Genomic DNA, 20,537 nt, shown 5'->3' with positions numbered 1-20,537 from the left:
CTATTTTTTGTGCTTTTTCCGTGTCTCAGATAAGCATCAATCTCTTACCAGCTCCATGGAAAGAAATAATTTAATATCATAGATATTGAAAAATACAGCTCTAGTTCAACTTCTGCAAAGAATGTTGAACACTAGGTCCAAAAGGAAATATTAATTAAGATTCATGCCAACCTCATACTGTTCAATTGCTTTTTCCCATTCAGCATGTCTTTTCAGACGTTTAGAATTTCCAGAATAGCTCCCAACCTTGAAATCAATGGATTCCTCAATGACCCTGGCTTGCTGTAAGAGAAATAACAGATAACAAAATTTATCTATGGAATAACAATAGCTATGAATGAATAAATGAATTGATCTATATCTTGCGACTTGGACCTTGGGATTAACAGAGTCCAGCATAAAAGGACAACAAGGAAGCAAACAATTTGTGCAGAAACTCAATCATGAGGCATACATGGAGACGAAAAACAAGTGTAGCACAAATAGGTCATCAGTTACAAAACATATAAATAGGGGGGGGGGTGAGTTAATAAATGGACTAGCAGAAAAATGTTGTCCCGTGTCATGGAAGAAGTAGAACCACCACTTAATTTGGTTACTCAATCTGAAGAGTGTGTTATAAAATGCAACAAACAATGTACATACTGAATGAAAATAGAACAGGCATGCAGTAATAGAACATGACAAACAGCAAATAAATTCTCATAGCAAGACCCTTGATTGATGGTTCTTCAATCATGGGATGCAATATGATAGCCAAATTCCTGTCCTGAGAATCAAAGTTGTTGATGCCACTGTGCATTGAACGTTTCTTAAGGGGGAGAGGGGAGAGGGGAGAGAGAGAGAGAGAGAGAGAGAGAGAAGTTACAAGGAAATCTGTCACAAACCCACAGTAGAGGAAACTTTCCAAATTTTATCAAGTCAATTTCACTTGAAATCACAAATTTTATGCAAAAATTCCAATTTTACCAAGCTACTACTTAAAAGAACGAACTGGTGATTCATTCAGAATTTCTTACCAAAACAAAAAAAGTAATGCCCTTATATAATAAATACATAGTCCCGACACATTCCAACTCATTTCTGCAAAATCACCTATTTTTACTATGAGCTTCTCCTCTTAGACTGAAATAAAATGAAACCCAAGGAATGATATAGCGAAATTCAACTTCTTGCTTTCAATTTCGAAAAAGAATCTGCAATACTCTACACTTTCACAAGAATAACAGAAAGGGAAAGTGGATACAATGTCACAGTTCATCTTAAGTCTAGACTCCAGAGAAAAACTGTGGTACTTAGTGAAGGAATTCCATGCAAGATGGAACCAGTCCATCCTCAATTTAAGCTCATGGAAAAGTGTGTAGACTAGAAAAACTGAACCAACAAGGAGGATGCTTAATTGAGCTGATTGAAAATCTAAGAGAAGGTAGAAACAGGGCCATCTTCATTCTGGGACAACACAGCAATGGTTAACTTGAAAGAACACACTTTTAGTGGTGACAAATTGGTTCATCAAAGATCAACGGGTGAAGAATCCTGCGGAGTCACTTGAGAGAAATTTATCCAATAATTTGGTCTTTCTGACTTTTCTAACGAGGGAAAACTCATGAAGATTGGGAAATTGTGGAGTCTATGACTACTATTGCTCTGTTAGCTAACATTTCACATAGTTAATGGAACAGCTCCCTGCACCATGTTTTATTCTGAAAGAAATAAATTGGTGTAGATAGGATTGAAGAACTATATGCACAATAGCCCCATGGACAGTACTTAAGAGAAACAAGATAATTAACCACATTGTTTTTCCTGTAAAAACTATCCACTAAATTAACAATTGAAACCACCAAAGAGTTCACTGGTAGACAAATGATAGTAATCAAACATTCATATCTATATCTTCTGTTTTCCATTTCAATGAACCGAAAAATATAGAGGGAAATAGAAAAATCTATGACAAGAAGCTCACCTGCCGGACCAGTGGTATCGTTGGTGCCAGAAATATACATATATTATTCTCAGGTTTCTTAATCAGGTGACCAAGCTCATAGATAAGCAGCACAGCAATATGAGTTTTGCCACAACCCGTCCCCAAGTAAACAATCACATTCTCCTCCACAGCTTTCTTACATAGGTCCAACTGATATCTGAGAATCAAAACAAATAAAAGAAATGCAACATTCAGAAACAAACATAGAATCCATATGGAAATGTAACAATAACAGTAATTACACAGAAGAAAATAGCATGAAATAGTAAGGAATCTCACTTTCTAGCGATGATCCTTGGATCCTTCGGTGTGCTATTGACATTTGAGACTGGTTCAACTTCATTATCAGCCACCGAGTGAGGAATTCCACCGGTCGATACAGAGAATTCGGCAGCAGCTTCTTCTTGATAATAATTTTCAGCCATGACTTCTGTGCTCAAACTCCGTCCTTACTGAGGATCACTGAAAAGCAAAAACAGGTTTTCATCCTCAGCAAGGAAGAACAAACCTCCGATTATTCATCCAGAAAAAGAAAAAGAGCAGCTCCGGGGATCCGTCGCTGTAGATTTGTAGGGACTCCGAGTCCCGGAAAGTCAAGGGAGTCAAGCCACATCATCCGCTTTTGAGTTCGCAACTGTAGACTTTATTACTTTTTATAGTTTTGGTGTCCGAAGACTACGAAAACCAGAATTTAGGACATTTTTTTCCTCCGACGGCTAGATTCCAATCTACTGGAATTGTGGGGTACATGACGTAACCATCGATGGAGATGACGTAACAGGGTGACATTAGCACGAACAGTGCAAAACGCCCCGGTCCCCCTTTTCGCCATTGGAAGATGTCGTATTCGTCGTATCAACACATAGGGGTACAACCTTCTTGAATCAATTTGATAGACCTCTTTGGGAAAGAGGACGCTATCTGATTGCTTGCCGCGTGTAGTCCCTGTACCTGACAAAGGGTTGCGTGAAATGATCATGTCGTCAATTTCTGCCTTTCAATTGGGGTGTGATGGTCATTTCGCATAACCTTGTGTTTGGACAGGGCTGCGCATCACACGCAACCCAGATAGTATTCTTTTACCCACCTTCTTTTCATGGTAAAAAACAAACATAAAAGAAAAGATACATAATCGTGATAAACTATTTTTCCAATTCAATAGAAATTCAAGGTTTATTTATTTTGTTTTGTATTGATGGTTTTATTCTTTCAGTTCCACAATGATCATCCTTCCTTGGAAAGCAAGATTCAAAAAACTCAAAAATCAATTATGGGATTAGTCTTAATCGTCATTAAGATCAAATCAAAATTGATCAGGATTCAAATGGAAATAGTTAGGATCGATTGGAACCTTGAAAATAGAATTGGAATAAAAAAGAAAAAAATAAGGATGAACACGAGAAAAACACAAGGTGTCCAATTGATACAGATTAGACAACCAAGGAAAGGATGGCGGCCATTCAGTCCTCCTCGCTCAGGACAAGGCCTTCCGGACCAAGGAGTGAGCGAAGCTATTAAACTCCCTAGGAATGTGAACAAAGATACAAGACTCAAATGCAGGAATTAGAGATCTTACATCTTGAAGGATGTTTGAGATTACAATGGGGGGGAGGGGAAGGTGAGGGTTGATGTAGTTAAATTTAATTAGCTCTGAATTCGACATTGAGGATCCCTTCTGAAATGCATTGAAGAAGACTTGATCTAAGAGATAAAGCCTCAGCTTGGATAATAGAGGAAAAGGATGCCGGTTCTGATGTAGCTGATATAATAGAGTCGTTAGAGTCTCTTATCACAAAACCACCCCCTTCATTTCCACTCTGTGATGCATCCGAATTGAGCTTAAAGAACTGAAGTTTTGGAGGCTTCCAAGTAGTGGCAAGGTCAGAGGTGTTTACAGTTGGGCCAGGGATGATTTCTGAGAGTCGGTTTGACTGAGAGAGGAATTCCTGAAAGTCCTTCTATACTCATTGATAAATCTCGATGGGTGACCAAGACTTTCCACCAAAAACCAACTCATTCCTATCCCACCATACATTCCAGCATATAAAAGAAGATAGGTCTGCAATTTCTTTCTGTAGGTGTTTATCTCCCCTTGTGAGTTCCATCTCATAATCACCCAGGCTAACTGAGGATCACTCTGGGGGGGTGGGGGGGGGGGGGGATGAACGAGAACTTCAATCCAAACCATACCGCACAAGCAAAGCTACAATCCAACAATAGATGATCAACGGATTCTTCAGCAGTACCACAGTGGGGACAATGGACATCAATGGGAATTTGCCTTTTCTTGGGCTCCACAGTAGTTGCTAATCCCCCTGAACATGCCCTCCAAAGAAAGTTCCTGATTTTTGGAACTGTGTTGCAATTCTAGATATACTTCCAGACTTCATCCGGGACTCTAATTCGATTTCCTTGGGCTGAGGTAGAAGCTGAAGCTGCAACCTGAGTGTCTTAGAGAGTATAGAGAAAATGGTACCCAGATTTCGTTGGGAAGATGCCGTTCTTAGCTCCCCCCTCCATACTTGGTAATCTTGGCGAGGAAAAAGACTTAACTTTATTGCTGTGATGGTCGATATATCATCAGGATGGAAAAGCTCATTGAGGAGATCAAGTTTCCATATACAGCTTTCTTGATCAATCAATTCTGAGACTAGAGATAGTCTTTGAGGTTTAATTGTGGAAACTTAATTTAAAATTTGATGTAGATGGCAGTCAGCTATCTTCCCATATATGAATTCGTTCACTTGTCCCAACAATCCATAAGAGGCTAGCTTGGAGCATCTTACAACCTTCAATAATTTCTCACCGTCCCCATAAGGGTTGGAACCAAGAGAGGCTGATAGAAAATCAGATCGAAGATAGTATATTTGCTTCATAGTGACTGCCCAATCTGATGTGGGTTCAGACCAAAGCTGCCAGGCTAGTTTGCCAAGTAAGGCTCGATTCTGTATCATAGGATCTTTGAACTCTAGGCCACCTTTGCCTTTAGATCTACACAATATTTTCCAAGAGATCCAAGGAATGTTATTCTTATCTTCAAAATTTCCGTCCCAAAAGAACTTCGAAGACAATTGCCCAATCTTTGAGTGATGAGAGGCCGACAACTTGAAATGAGAGGCATCAAAGGTGTTTAGCGAAAGAGCCATAGATTTAATCATCATTTCCTTTCCTATGTAGGATAGGAATTTTTGTTTCCACCCTTGGAATCTGTTGGACACTCGATCATCAATCTCCTTGAATAACTCACGCTTCAAAGCTCCAAATTAAGTAGGAAGACCTAGATATTTTTTTGAGTCATCGCCATATGGGATTTTAAGGATTCTTGAGGACCAACGTTTGAACTTGATGCTTGTATTTGGACTGAAGGTAAAGCAGAATTTATTGAAATTAATCCTTCGTCCACTTGTCCTACAATAGAGATCCAAACATCCTTTGAGATTATAGATCTCCTCAAGATTCACCTCCGAAAATAATAAGCTATCATCCACAAATAAAATGTGAGTTAAAAGAGTGGTTCTGTTGCAGATTTTAATACCATGAATACTTCCAGCAACTTCAGCCCAAGATAAGCTGGAGCTAAGAGCTTGCGAGCATAGGGCGAAGAGCACCGGAGACAATGGATCCCCTTGGCATATACCTCTTGAGGGAGTGATAGAGTCATACACCACTCCATTTAGGAGAAATTTGTAGGACACTAAGGATATACACAGCATAACCATTGCTACCGACTTGCTATCGAAACCTAACTAAAGAAGGATCTCTTTGATAAATTAAACGCCATTCAAGGTTGTCATAAGTTTTGCGCACATCCAATTTTAATGCCACCAGCGTCTTCCTTTCTTTTCCGCTTTGTTAAGTAACAATGCCCAACAGTGGCGATTTGCAGAAAAAAACAAAAAATTGAAAAAGAAGAAGCAACACACAAACACACAACACAAAGGATTTACGTGGTTCACCCCCAAGATGGGAAGCCACATCTATGACCAAGCAACATAACGAATTTCACTATCTCTAAAATGTTACAAACTCTCAACTCACTACTCTCCCAAAGAAAAGAACAATATATATTGAAACCCTAACCCGAAAGTACATAAATGCCCCTAGAACCCAAAAATGACCACCCGGTCAGGGTTGGATCAGAACCAAACATAGGTCGAAATACATATCGTTTCGAAAGTTTCGACGAGCGCTACACGATTCAATGCCTTTGGCGGTGATATACACATTTTTTAGACCATCTGAATTCGTTTCGAGGCCGAAACGATCCTCCGAAGATACTCTGAACCACTTTCTGGACCGAAATCAGACTTCAACAATAACACGTTTGTGTTTTATACAGTGAAATGCTTCATACGCCACAAGGATGTTATTTGAGATGTTCTGATTTGGAACAGAGGTTGAATGAGAAGGGAATATTATGCTATCATCTTTAGGCGACACGCTATAATCTTGGTAACTATTTGGAATTGCTCAAACATTTGAGTACTACATATCTTCCTTCACACTTTTATAGTGATTTGTCTCAATCACTTCTATTGGCCTATGTAGTGGTGGAAATGGGGCCTATTATGGGTTAAGTTGTCTCCCCAATTAAAGCCCCTGTTTCCTTAAAAAAAACAATAAAAACATTTCCTAAGAAGGTTGTTTGTCTTTGTAGATCCCTCCTTTCACGAGGACCATGATTCCACCGGTTGTGCCTATTCTGTCCCATTTTGAAGCATCTTGACTTAAACTTGAGAGTTTAAGATGGCCCAAATAACAAAATGTTTTGAGGGGAAATTGCCCAGATCTACTAGATAAAAATATTAATTACAACTTAAGTAGGTTAAAAATATATTTTACATCCACTAGTTTTGATTTTGAAAATATTTACTTTATTCCCAAGATTATTAATTGTTCTTGGGTTTCAAGAACAAAACAAAATTCAACTTTCCAAAGTACCCTTATTTTATCCTTCTTCTTCTTTTTTTTTTTTGGTCTATTCTTTCATTTTTTATCACATGTGGGACCCACCCACTCCTCCTCCTCCTCCTCCTCCTCTGTGGAAGGCTGCTTCAACCAGAACTCAAGGGGAAAATCAGAGGTTATGAAGTCAGCCATGGTGAAATCTATAGAAGAATCAAGGGTTTCCATCGTCGTCTTCAACAACTATGCTTCTTCAAGTTGGTGCCTCGATGAGCTGGTGAAGACGATGGATATATTGCAGGAGCAAAATAGGTCGGACTGATCTTGAATTCGGAAACAGAGTTGGCGCTTAGCAGAGGCATTCGCTAGACACGAAGAGTGACTCAAGGAAGAGATGGATAGAGTGGATTATTGGAGGAGAGCTCTTACAGAAGTGGGAAATTTGTCGGGTTGGCATCTTCAAAATGTGTTCAAAAAGTAATCCTTTACCCATTCTAGACTTTAATTCTGAATTTCTTTTTATTCTGATTTTCCTCTTAATTCATGCATGATCCACTGATACAACAAGCCAAAAGACAGAACGTTCTCTGAAAAAAAAATGAGGGACATTCGGAAGTTCCTAAATTTTGTCTTTATTTTAAATTATTTTATTCTTACCATAGAAGAAAATGATCTTTCGTTTAAGCTGAAACAGGATTAAAAGGTTCAGATCTGGGGAGAAAATGGTGCAGCACCGATGGAAGACAGATTTGCTTCAGGTAAAATCACAGTCAACGATGGAACCTCCTGAATCGTTCGAACCCTTTCTCCCTCCGAGTAAACTTGGAGCAACAACCCAGATTTTTAGAATGGCAGAGAGAAATTGAAGCACGATAGCTAGGGTTTTGTGCTTAGTAGTTAAGAACAAGAAGAGACAGCAGGTCTGGTTGGAGTGCAAGGTTGCAGCAGCCTTCCACAGCGGAGGAGGAGGAGGAAGAGGATATGGTGGGTCCCACATGTGATAAAAAATGAAAGAATTGAAAGAAAAAAAAAAACAAAAGAGAAGATAAAATATTGGGATATTTTGGAAAATTCAATTTTGTTTTGTTTTGGAAACCCATGAGCAATTAATAACCTTGGGGATTAAGTAAATATTCTCAAAACCAAAACTAATGGATGTAAAATATATTTTTAACCTACTTAAGTTGTAATTAATATTTTTATCTAGTAGATCTCGGCAATTTCCCCATGTTTTAAACTACATTTTTCTTATGGCCCCATCTACTTGCAATGAAAATAAAGAGAAGAGAAGTAAAAAAAAAAAATTCATACAAAAAAATAGAAATCATTACCGGACATGATTGTATAATAACTTTAAATCATTTCAAATTTTATTATTACAATATAAGAATAAAATTAAAAATTACCTCTAAAAAAGTATGATTACATATGGTAAGAATTTTAAATAAGTTACAAAATATTGATTATAAATTTTTTTTTTAATTTTTTTATACCAATTTCACCTCCCTCCCCTTCCTTTTATTTGCAATGGTACCTTACATGTTGGGTCGTCTCTCCAAAAGCATGGACAAATGTAGTTGGCTTAGGACAATAATGCCCTAAAAATTCATGGGAATAGATGACCCAGAGCAACATTTAGGATCCACATAAGGCTAAGTTACCAAGGACGGTCCATCCTGATAAGTTTGTTCGAACGGCCCAAGTTCTTACCCTAAGGTAGATCGAATGGCTCACTTGTAGTAGGAATGTTCCTACTACAGGCTCGCAGCCAAGAAAATGGAATATTTAACTTTCCTTTTGGGTTCATAAATACCCTCTTAGATTTTAGTATTTATTAAAATACCCTTTAAGATCCCATTTCCTTAGCTGCTAGCCTTATAGCAAGAAAATTTTATCCGAGAAAAATGGAAAACATGACACACTAAGGTACAATAAATACAATAGAGAGGGAGGGTAGGGTTGTGTGTTATGCAAAATATGAAAAAGGGTGCCTATTGTTTCATTGGATTCGATTCTTGGCCATGAAGAGCCCAAGGCATTACCTATTAAGTTAGATTTCACTTTAAACTATTAATATTTTGTGAAAGATTTTGTTTTCTTGATACCCTTTATCTTATCCACATTATCAATCTTAAATTTGCAATATTATTATAAAAGTGCCACTAGTAATTGGTTAGAATAAATAATTTCATGTTGTAATTGATAATATTATTCTATCATTTTTTCATTTATCATACAATAATAATAAATAAAATAGCTTGTTTTATTAGACAAATATATTACCAAGGAACTTGAATGATTAGTATAATACATTAGTCAAATTGTCATTTAAACTAGTTTGCATATACCTCGTTAAGCAATAAAAATATTTAATTATATCCATTACTTTCAATATACCCAATAAATAACCACTACAATGTTTTTTTTTTTTTTTTTTTGGGGGTACGAATAGCCACTACAATGTTGACACTAGAAATAGAGGGCAATATATCCATAGAGTACAAAACCATAATATAACAATAGAATAAACACAAATTTAATGTCTATAATTAAAGATATATCGTGGAACTTTGCACAAAGATATAACAAAACCTACAAAATTCATCAAGTCCTATTGAATTTATAGGGCTGAACAATTAACAAAATATATAAAATACTTTCATGATATATATAAATTTATTAAACTGTTTTTTTTTTGGTAAGAAATTTATTAAACATCCCATGCATAAAACAATAGATACAACCTAGAGTTATGTTTAAAGAAGAAAGAACCAAAAAGATTAATAACTAATTTGTTGACATAGGCGATAAATCAAATAATTGAACTATGAAAATGTCATTTGCCAATATTTTGGTATATAGCAAATGGACCTGATTTTCCTACACAAAAGGAAAGAATCTCCTCAATGGGCACCTATATCTTCTATGTTAGCTAAGACGGGACTGAAACGTATATGGACAGGTAGACCCAATGTCCCCTCTCATATGACAAATATTATACCATTTTGAGTTAGTCAAGTGACAAAACAAGAATTTGCGAGTTCTAGGACTATCAAGTGGGTGCACAAGACTATAGTGGAAGTTCATGGACATACGTGATGGTAAATAATTGAATTTGAGACTGAAATTTGACATGCAGCTTATCCAAACCATTCTTTAAATATCCAACAATGATATTTGCCACATCATTATTCCACATGATAAAACAAGTGTGCTCGTTAAAGATTTTTTCCTTTCACAATAATGCGGGGAAACTTTTCATTCACATACACATAATAAGTTATAAGAAACATCATTTTTTAGGTCTTAATTCATATTTAACTTTTCATCTATATAAACCTCCTCCCTTTTGATTTAAGAATACTATATTGAACAAATTTATCATCAACCATCTAATTTGATTTGAAAACTATTGAGACAAAAGGTATATAGTAAAATTAGTGTGGGATCTATATTTTCCTCCCTAAAACGTATTGCATTTCATGTGTGAGATTGCTAGTTCAATGACTATCTAACCTTTTCTTACACATTTTCTCTTTTATCAAAAGCTTTATTAATTGAAAGAAAGGAAGTGGAAAGAAAAGATCAGATCAAGCCATCAACATTGGAAAAAAAGAGAGCCAAGCTTCAATTTTCGTCTAAGTAATAAAAATTCTAAAGAAAAATAATTTATACAAGGTAGAATATGATAATTTTTTATTTGAAAAGTTCAGAAGCAAACCTTGGTTTTAGAACGAAGAGAGAAGGCTGAGGCTTGTAGACTCTGTTCTCCTTGTCTGATTAGACACATAGAGAGAGAGAGAGAGAGAGAGAGATATGCATATTATATTTTTGTGAGAGAATTAATTTGGTAAGTGATTTGATAATTATTCGAAGGAGTTAGATTGGGAAAATTAAGAGAATTTAGGAAATAAAATTTGTTTTAGGAAAACTACAAGGATGCCATCATATGCTTCTCATTGTCCTAACCTTTTTCTCCCAAAGCTTTGTTGGTTACCTTTTTCTTCACTAGCTATTTTTTGCTTTTGGACAAAAACAATTTGGGGTTACAGCTGGCTGTCCATTGCTCCTTGCTCTTATTCAATGCCATAGGCAATTTAGGAACTGTAACTCTCCAAATTTGTGTATTTTAAGGAAACATTTGTGTATATCTAAAACAATCTCCAAAACCCAATTAAAATTTTCCTCTATATTATAGTTGCAAAATCATCTCATCCTAATTCTTATTTGTATAATATCCCAGGCACTTCTCAGTCGGTACCTCAATCAATGCCATAGAACCAGTTCCTAAAATCTCTCTTATTTTCTTTCCTATTCAATCACCTCAGAGTAGTTGGTATGGTGGACTCACCACATTCAAAAAACTCCCTAAGTTCAGAATGAGAACTTCAACGATGACCCTAGCCAATTGTTGATTCATTAATGACATCATTTTTTGATTAATAAAATTTGGGGAGAAAGAACGTTAACCGATGTTGCAATGCAGCATGTACTTGCGCCAAGGCACAACCGTGCGTAAAATGATTGGCGCACCCCTTGAAAAGGTGGAAAGGACCAGGGGTGCACCGATCATTTCATACGTGACTGTGCTTGAGCACAGGTACGCATCGTGCTACAACACAAGTTAGCGTTCCTTTTCCCCAAAATTTCCATTATATATTTACATAGCATAAAAGGGTGGGGGAGAGTCCAAATAAAAGGATATGTTTTGTATTCTATACTTGGTGGCATGGAAGTTGTTTGATATAAAATAAATATCTATTCACTTTATGATAATTAGTAACAATATTTAATGAGTAAACTTTAATACTTTTAATTTATAAATAATTTATGACAGAAAGAACATTGCTTGGTTGCGTGGGTAGTACATATTCCATGCAGCCACTTTTAAAGCTATTGGATTGAGATATTTTTGTAACTACCATTGGATGAATCTGGATCAACTCCATGCATGTGGAGAGTATTTACTCCCCACATACTAGCTCAATCTATTATCTAAGAGCTAGAATGATACATATATTTAAAATATTTCTCAAATATTGAAGTGACAACTATCAATAATATCCACAGTGGGGATGCAAAGTCTTTCACTTGGATGATGTATCTGTTACAACTTTATTTTTTTTATGGGAGAAGGTTCTATACACTAGTGTTGTATATTGACATCGGATACGCTAGAGAGGGAAATGCCCTTTTCGATGAGTGTTGGAGTGTACAACAGGGGATCCACATGTATCAATGATTAGCGAGAAGAGAAAATATATGAGAGGGTGCATACATAAAGTGTCACATATACATAATTTTTTTTTGGGAAATTTACACATACCACCCCTGAGGTTTGATGAAAGGATATTTTCACCCCCCAGTGTTGGAAAATTCTGCGTACCCTCCTGAGGTTTGCAAACGGTAACAAATAAGCCCATTCCGTCAGTTCATGCCTAACACTGTTAAAAATTAGACTTGAACTGACGGAATTACCCTTACAAGAAAAAAAAAAAAACACCTGCAACTCATCTTTCCCAATTGATTTGGGGAAGATAAGTTGCAGGTATCCTTGTAGGGAACACCATGGAACTGATCCTGATTCACTCTCTTTCCTTTCCCTCTTCCATTTGCTTTAGGTTTTAACCTATTTGTATCTGTGTTTCTTGCTTTTGCTTTTAACTCTACGATCAGCTTTATTTCTGTTCAGAATCTAGGGTTTTTTAATTGTTACCGTCTTCAAAATTGCAATTTAAGTTCAAAGAGTAATAACTAATGGGATTTTATGCTGCTTTGATTAGGTTAAAAATTCCGGATTCGTGAGCTGGAGTTGTGATCATTTACGCAAAGTAGCTGGAACTACGAACGATGGGGGTGGATTTGATCTTGTATCGAGCGCAAATGCGAAACCTCCCGGAGTTGAGTTGTGGGGTGTCTTCGATGTCCCCAAGATTAGGTCCATTCAACCTGGAAATATCTGACCCACACCTTCTCAGGTCTCTTCTGTGCTTCGATTAACTTCTATGTCCGCACAATTTCCTCCCCATCTCCTTCTTCTCCTCCCGGGTTTCCTCTTCTTCTTGCTAATCTTCTTCTATTTTTTCTGCTCCACATTTCTTTGCACCCCAGCCGACAATGGATTCTGATTCTGTGTTGGGTTTGGAAAAATGGGAATAAAAGAAATGAAATAGGGATCCGACGGTTATTGGGAGGGAAAATGGAAAAGGAAATCAAAGACATGATGGGATCAGAAATGATAAATTAGTTGAGGATGGGTGTGGTCGTGGCTGGAATTCAGATTGGGGTTTTGTTTAGACAAGGATGTCGGTTAGATTAGAAGTGAAAAGTAATGGAGAGGAGAATCGGTGATGGTGGGATGAGGGTTTTTAGAATGAAAATGATAAAAAAATAAAGAGAAAAGAATACGGATGAAAGGAGAAATAGGGGTTAGTGGAGATGATGGCGGTTTTAGCAGAGATGGGTTTTGAGAGGGTCGGAGATGGGGTTTCGGAAATGGAAGATGTATTTGCCTTTGGGCTTGGAATCATCTATTGCTTATGCTTCTCCACATTGGAGCTTTCGACCATTCTTGAGTACCCTTAGATATGGTGCTTTGCCACGGGATGTTGTTGTTACTAAGAACCTAACTCCCTGGTTGAAGTTGCTTCCTTGTCGAGATAAAGCTGGGCTTGCTGTTCTAATGGATAGACCTTCTATCTATAGCTTGCAACTCATCTTCCTCAAAATCGATTGGGGAAGATGAGTTGCAGGTATTTTTTCTTTTTTCTTGTGAGGGCAATTCCGTCAGTTCAATTTTAATTTTTAACAGTATTAGTCATGAACTGATGGAATGGGCTTATTTGTTACCGTTTGCAAACCTCAGGGGGGGTACGCAGAATTTTCCAAAATCGGGTGGTGAAAATATCATTTAGTCAAACCTCAGGGGTGGTATGTGTAAATTTTCTTTTTTTTTTTTTACATACATTTTTTTTTGAAGGTCCATTTGGTTGCAAGTAAAGGGAAGTGAAATCACTTTTGAGAAGAAAAAGAAAAACTTTATACTCATTATTATAAAATCTACCTAAATTTTTTTTTGGTATCAAAATCTACCTAAAATTCTTATCATATTTGATAACGCATTCCACTAGAGTAACATCGCTTCTCATATGGCATTTATTTATTGTTTTTTCTCTCTGCGCTGACCATGTGTGCCCAATTTAGATGATATCATTCTTCGCACCATCCTTGGTGTGAATGTGTGATGTGAGGGTTCTCTGCGATATTGTTACCACTCTTTCCCTTGTTAATTGTACTTTAAAATGTAAAATTTATTTTATTTTCAAATACAAAAATTATTTTATCAAATAAAATGAAAATTAATAATCAAATTTCACTATTGAAATTCCATTTTAATAGTGATCTGATTTCATTTCAATTCCCTTTACAACCAAGCGAAATCTATCATCGGGCACAAACGTGAAATGCACTTCGCAAGGATGTACGGCTGAGATACGTCCCGTAGCCCATTCAACTACGCCCATTGGATTGTAACAGAGCAACCAATAACCGTTGCGCCGAGGTCGGGACTCGGGAGTCGTTTTTAGCGTCGCAAACATATTATTCGTACCTCTTTGCTTTTTCCCGTGAGTCGTTATGGAGTTGCCACCTGGCATTTAGCAGGAGGGAGCTGGATTGACTTGGCACTGGATGCCCATATAGATAATAATGGATTGTAAAAGAAAGCGAGCGGGCGCCTTTTCTGTTTATAGAGCACCTTCGCTCGTTATTGTTCTTTTATCGATTACAACGATTTCACTTCTTTCCTTCTTCGAAATCTCCGATCCTGAAAGGCACTTCCACTTACCGCATTAGGCGTCGATCACACTGTTGAGGTGAGATCTTTTATTTTTCTTCGATCAGATCATACCAATCACTGGAATTTATGTAATTTCATCCACTTCATTAAGTTCTTTGTAGATCAGATTCTGCCTTCTCAAGTATTCAATTATCTGTGTTTGCTCCTGAGCCTCAAATCAGTTCTCTGCGTATTGATCTTATCGATTCGTATCGTTTTGTTTCAGATGGCTTCTTCAGCGATGCTTTCTGTTGCCTCCGCTGGTCCGTCTGCTTTTCCCGCAAATTGCAAGGTAATTGATACTTCTACTTTTATAGATATATTTCAATTTAGAGTCTTGCAATTGTTAAAATTCAATTTACAGTTTCTCTTCGGACTAGGCATTTGATACTCTACTTGTAAACAGACATCTTTGCGGAAGACGAAAATCGGGAGCTCTGATGTAAGACAGTTGTTTGGGAAAGCGAAAGGAAATCCCTTTCTCAAGTCACAGGTATTGTCATGGTATTTTCTTGGGGCGGGGGTTGAGATAAGGATAATAATCGATTAAGAAACATTAAATATCTTTTTATGGTTAATAAAGAGAGACAATTCTGAACTCTCCTGTTTAGGAATCTAATTTGGTTTGAATATGCCCCTCGTTGGCTTCATGTTATATTTGTTTGCCTTCAGGTTTCACCAGACTTGCATCTTGCTTTACTTTTATTGTTTTCATCGATTAAAGTTTCCTGTCTATTACACATGCTATTTATCATACTGAATGATGCCTCTCACAGCACAAATCCAACCCATGTTTTTGCAGCTTAAAGTTATCTTTGTGAATTAGTTGTATATTGCAAACAAACTAATAAAGTACTATGCATTTCCAATTATGTTTATTCTAACGAACATTAGATTATTTTAGTTGAAACGTTGATTTTGTTACTTTCATAATTATGCTGATGGATTGAATCAAAATGTCGTTATTGTTTCTCATTTGCTTATGAAATCCATGAAATGTCACCTATTTAGTTAAGCTCATGAAAGAGATTTCCCCCCTTCAAAACTCTAAAAAGGCATTGTTTGGAATCCAACTTTTAAATATATGCTTGCATTGCTGCATTAGAAATTCAAGCATGTGCAATTGTGTCTACCATGCACTTAGCTAATCTAACATGTTTCTTTTATTCTAAATTTTGCTTAGGATAGTGCAAATTATTCGTGATTATGTAACAGCCCCCCTGCCACACATCATTTCCTTAGTTTCCAAAAGAGCTTCTCAACTCTCTCCGAGTTTCAAATGTTCATATTTAGGAGGACTTGCTCAATGCTGACAGTCACTTAAACCTGAATGCTAGCTTATTAATAAATGCTGTTTGCCGAATGGGTGCTTTGCTTTTCCAACAGTCTGAGTTAGATCTTGATGTTTTTGCAGTGTTTGGGTCGGGTAACCATGGCAGTTGCAGTTAATGTTTCTCGCTTTGAAGGCATTGCCATGGCCCCTCCAGATCCAATTCTTGGAGTTTCTGAAGCATTCAAAGCAGACACCAATGATATGAAGCTCAATCTTGGAGTTGGAGCCTATCGAACAGAAGAACTTCAACCTTACGTGCTTAATGTGGTCAAGAAGGTTAGTTTTCCTACGCAATCTATTGGAGAAGTTCATTTCCTAAGGAAAAAATAGAAAAGAATTTTACATTTTCTTTTAGAACTTTATTCTGGGTGTCCTCCCAACTTGGTAGTCTTGTCATTGTGGATGCTAGTCTAGATGTTTTTGGATTCATATTTAGGTCATAGGAAAGGCTTACTTTTTAACTTTTAATGACCTGTGAAGGTCAGTCAACTTGTAAATCAGATGTTTTCTCCCCGCCTTTTCTTTTACAAGAAAATTGAGATCAGTCTAACTAGCATGCACAATTTTTCATTATCTAGGCGGAGAAGCTTATGCTGGAGAGAGGGGAAAACAAAGAGGTATCTGAAAGTTCTCAAATGAGTGGAATTCCCTGTTGCCAAATTTATTTGCTTTATTGTTTGACAGTTAATTTTCAAGTAATTTTGCAGTATCTTCCAATTGAAGGTTTGGCTGCATTCAATAAAGTTACTGCAGAGTTGCTATTTGGGGCTGACAATGCTGTCATCAAACAAAATAGAGTATGTGGAAATATTAGTTATTTGCATTTGCATTTCATAGAAATACATCCCATTCAGATCTATATATTTATGCATATATTAAGTCGACTCTCAACTTTTTCGTATTAATTATTGCAATTTCTTTCTTCCTTTTCTTTTAAGGTTGCTACTGTTCAAGGTCTTTCTGGGACTGGTTCTCTTCGCCTTGCAGCAGCTCTCATAGAACGATATTTTCCTGGTGCAAAAGTTCTTATATCATCTCCAACTTGGGGTGTGTATAATTGTTTTCTCTATGTTCTTGTTAGGTTTTATTCATCTCAAGGCTACTGATTGAATCTTTGACATCCTTGTGTCAGGTAACCATAAGAACATTTTCAACGATGCTAAAGTTCCTTGGTCAGAATATCGATACTATGACCCGAAAACTGTTGGGTTAGATTTTGATGGGATGATATCAGACATAAGGGTAATGCACATATCACAATCTGGTAGCTTGATTTAACTAGCAACACAACTTGAATAAATCAAACCTGGACTTGAATTATTGTAATATGTCAGATTTTAGGAGTTACACATACCAAAGAGTGCAGTTGTACCGATAACTATGAAATGCACTTCTTAGTAACACATACCAAAGAATGCAGTGTTACCTATTGGCCATAACTATGAAATGCACTTCTTAGCCTTATGTCTACATGTTGTAAACTAATTTATCGATTTTATTGTTAGTTTCAGCTTGCTATATCCTTTTCCTTTGTTTTCATTCTTATCTCTACTTTTCCCCCTTCTAAAGCAAAAGTTAATATATATTGAGAGAAAGTTGCTTCATATGCACTCTGTGCTAATATGTTTCATTCTTGGTTTAAGAGCTGTGACTCTTTTTTTTTTTCTTTTTCCAAATTTACAATGTTTCCCTAATCATTCATAATCTGTTACCCGAGCTGAGTCATAATCTGGTCATTTTGTAGCGAAAGGAACTGAAAGGCCTCAGAGATGCATTCTGGTGTGGTGTAGGGTCGTTTGTATTCGTTTTTTCCTTCGTACTATTTCCTTCTTTTTTTTTCCAGTTGACTATAAATCCCCAGTTTGTTTGCTTGCAATCCAGAATGATTTCAAAGAATTTGTGTGAATTCTCTAATTGTGATTTTTCATTTGACTTTGTGGATTTTGATATTTCCAAAATTATCATATCAAATTCATATTTTTTCAATCTAATGTCATCCATAACAATATTTTGGTCTATTGATAATTGATTTTGTTTCTCCTTGTTCAGGCAGCACCTGATGGATCTTTCATATTGCTTCATGGATGTGCTCACAACCCAACCGGCATTGACCCCACCCCTGAACAGTGGGAGAAAATTGCTGATGTCATTCAAGAGAAGAACCACATCCCATTCTTTGATGTTGCATACCAGGTGAGGCTGTTTCTTGTTGGCTATGGTTGTCAGGGACTTAGACTGTGCCTCAACTGAAATGCTGCCATGCAGGGATTTGCAAGTGGAAGCCTTGATGCAGATGCTTCATCCGTGAGATTGTTTGCTGCACGTGGTTTGGAGCTCTTGGTTGCTCAGTCATACAGTAAAAACCTGGGGCTTTATGCAGAAAGGATTGGAGCCATAAATGTTCTGTGCTCATCATCAGATGCAGCTGCAAGGTGAAGTGAGCTAGTTCTGCTAAAATTTCTATTTTGCACTTAAGATAGAAAGGATCTGTACACTGTGCTTAGTTTGCAAGGTATGGACCTAGTATATCTAGGTCGGGGACCTGTTGGATACTTAAATGTGTAGGCATTTCCATGTTCAGGGTGAAGAGCCAGCTGAAAAGAATTGCTCGACCGATGTACTCAAATCCTTCCGTCCATGGGGCTAGAATTGTTGCCAATGTAGTCGGGGATCCTGCTATCTTCAATGAATGGAAAGAAGAGATGGAAATGATGGCTGGAAGGATAAAGAATGTGAGACAGAAGCTATTTGACAGTCTCTCTGCAAAGGATAAAAGTGGGAAAGATTGGTCATTTATCCTTAAGCAGATTGGCATGTTCTCTTTTACAGGCCTAAACAAAACACAGGTTAGGCCCCTTTCAATTTTTCATACTTTCCCTAGGTTATGATATTCATTTTTGTGCAACTACATCAGCATTCTTGAATTCTTGTCACCCGGGGTTTGAGATCCTTAGCACAGGCTCTCATATTCTGGTCAACGGGGAACTGGCTAGTCCTACTTTGGTAAGTAAGGAAGAGCAACTAAGATAATATTTGCCATTTGATTCATGTCCTAGAGATACATTATAGACTACCAGAACACCATCTGGAGACATGTCACTCACAGAGCATGGAGCCTGAGGGTGTTTTTCTAATTTGGCTTGTAGGCTAGCTACCTTCTTTGATACATGAACTATACCAGTTCTCATGTCTGTTATCTGATAACAAGCTATATTTGGATAACCAGATTTTCATGACTTATATGGTATCCTAACCTCTGGAGTGCAATCATTGACTCTACTTATTTCTCAAATTTCTCTCATGTCTATCTTTTTTTGCAGACTTTCTAATTCTTTTTTCCTTTTCCCTTGTCTTACCAGAGTGATAATATGACAAACAAGTGGCACGTGTACATGACCAAGGATGGGAGGATATCATTGGCTGGATTGTCTTTAGCCAAATGTGAATATCTTGCAGATGCCATCATTGATTCTTTCCACAATGTTAGTTAAAAGAGAATACATGATGATTTACTCTTCTTACATGGTGGTGGTGGCTGGGCTGGAAATCTTTTTTACCTTGTGGGTTTCCAGTCTTTTAGAACCCTACCATAGGAATTTTGGGAGTCCATTATTTTGCAAGTAGCTGGTAATTATCTTATGGAAACCTTGTAATGTAGGTTTATTGTCACATTGTCCAAAATATGTTGTATCTGAAGTTCTAATGATGGGCTTGAATGCCTACCAATAATTTCTTCTTGTGGAATGAGGCCTTTAGCGCCAATACCTCTCTATGTATTTCAAAGTTAGCCAGTTGATTTACACATTTAAGGTTATGTTGGATGTTTGATTATCTCTTGAGTTAATGTTTTTGCATAACTCTCAGCTCACATACTAATGGCCCTCTTGTGCAATTTATTTTGGATAGTGTTTTGAGTTTTTATTCAATTGATTTTTAAGGTTTTGGCATTATTAAATTTGTGGTAGTACATGTACATCTTGATATTAGTAATACTGCTACTACTATAACTATACTTTCTTTATTGTTGTTAATGGTAGTACCTATACTCTTGATATTGATATTGTTAATACTACTTCTTCTTCTTGTTGTCATGCTACTGTATTTTGAAAATTTTTCGTTAAATAAAAACAATTAAGGGGGAGAGGAACCCCAAAAAGAAGGCCCATCTATACCATAGAAGGCTCTGTCATAGAGATAGCAGCACATCAATCTCACATAGGATTTCTAGGACTAGTAGAGAGTATCTGCACTGTTGGTAATTCTAGTTTCTAATTATGCACTCTGTGGAACTTAAACATATGGGAGTGCAGTATTGTAATAGATACTATCTACAAATGCTTTGTATTGAAATTATGCAATTACACTATTTTCCTCAAATTAGACAGCACTTCTATTGCAAATTTTTGCCTTCTGGTGTCACTAAATGGAAAGGTTTTTGTTGAACTGGTTTTTAAGGACCTGTGTGGGTAGGTGTT

General features: G+C 36.8%; 3 protein-coding genes across 6 annotated transcripts in view; 1 reads left to right on the top strand and 2 right to left on the bottom strand.

Moving 5' to 3' along the window:
* LOC122650286 (endoribonuclease Dicer homolog 4-like) overlaps positions 1-2,501 on the bottom strand; it is a 46,864-nt gene extending 44,363 nt beyond the window's left edge. For all 3 annotated transcript variants that reach the window (XM_043843661.1, XM_043843662.1, XM_043843663.1), the window contains exons 1-3: positions 2,267-2,501; positions 1,967-2,144; positions 172-282 (exon numbers count right to left, since the gene is read on the bottom strand). In XM_043843661.1, the coding sequence (XP_043699596.1) occupies positions 172-282; positions 1,967-2,144; positions 2,267-2,412 (435 nt within the window). In that variant the 5' untranslated portion in view covers positions 2,413-2,501. The remainder of the gene's footprint in view (positions 1-171; positions 283-1,966; positions 2,145-2,266) is intronic.
* Positions 2,502-13,923: 11,422 nt separating this feature from the next.
* LOC122651836 (protein ENHANCED DISEASE RESISTANCE 2-like) overlaps positions 13,924-20,537 on the bottom strand; it is a 160,103-nt gene continuing 153,489 nt past the window's right edge. The window contains exon 24 of the transcript XR_006331522.1: positions 13,924-13,935. The gene's annotated coding sequence lies outside the window, so the exon portion shown is untranslated. The remainder of the gene's footprint in view (positions 13,936-20,537) is intronic.
* Positions 14,646-19,886, top strand: LOC122651837 (aspartate aminotransferase, chloroplastic). Of its 2 annotated transcripts, none has more exons than XM_043845389.1 (12): positions 14,646-14,766; positions 14,956-15,021; positions 15,136-15,222; positions 16,144-16,338; positions 16,641-16,679; positions 16,770-16,859; positions 17,001-17,109; positions 17,195-17,304; positions 18,112-18,255; positions 18,328-18,494; positions 18,644-18,908; positions 19,422-19,886. In XM_043845389.1, the coding sequence occupies exons 2-12, from the start codon at positions 14,956-14,958 to the stop codon at positions 19,551-19,553; spliced, it is 1,404 nt and encodes a 467-aa protein (XP_043701324.1). In that variant the 5' UTR covers positions 14,646-14,766; the 3' UTR covers positions 19,554-19,886. The 2 variants fall into 2 exon arrangements, with proteins under 2 accessions (XP_043701324.1, XP_043701325.1); XM_043845390.1 differs by lacking the exon at positions 14,646-14,766 and adding an exon at positions 14,853-14,871.

This window comes from Telopea speciosissima, chromosome 2 (genome assembly GCF_018873765.1).
Source record: "Telopea speciosissima isolate NSW1024214 ecotype Mountain lineage chromosome 2, Tspe_v1, whole genome shotgun sequence".
Taxonomy (NCBI): domain Eukaryota; kingdom Viridiplantae; phylum Streptophyta; class Magnoliopsida; order Proteales; family Proteaceae; genus Telopea; species Telopea speciosissima.
The sequence above is the reverse complement of the archived record's forward strand: the minus strand, read 5'-3'. Positions and strand labels throughout refer to the sequence as shown.

Bases quoted from the DNA above. Each gene is read 5' to 3' on its own strand.
- LOC122651837 (XM_043845389.1), top strand. From the start codon at position 14,956: ATGGCTTCTTCAGCGATGCTTTCTGTTGCCTCCGCTGGTCCGTCTGCT. The intron at 16,860-17,000 runs GTATGTGGAAAT...TTTTCTTTTAAG, and splicing joins CTGTCATCAAACAAAATAGA to GTTGCTACTGTTCAAGGTCT. The intron at 17,110-17,194 runs GTGTGTATAATT...TCCTTGTGTCAG, and splicing joins TATATCATCTCCAACTTGGG to GTAACCATAAGAACATTTTC.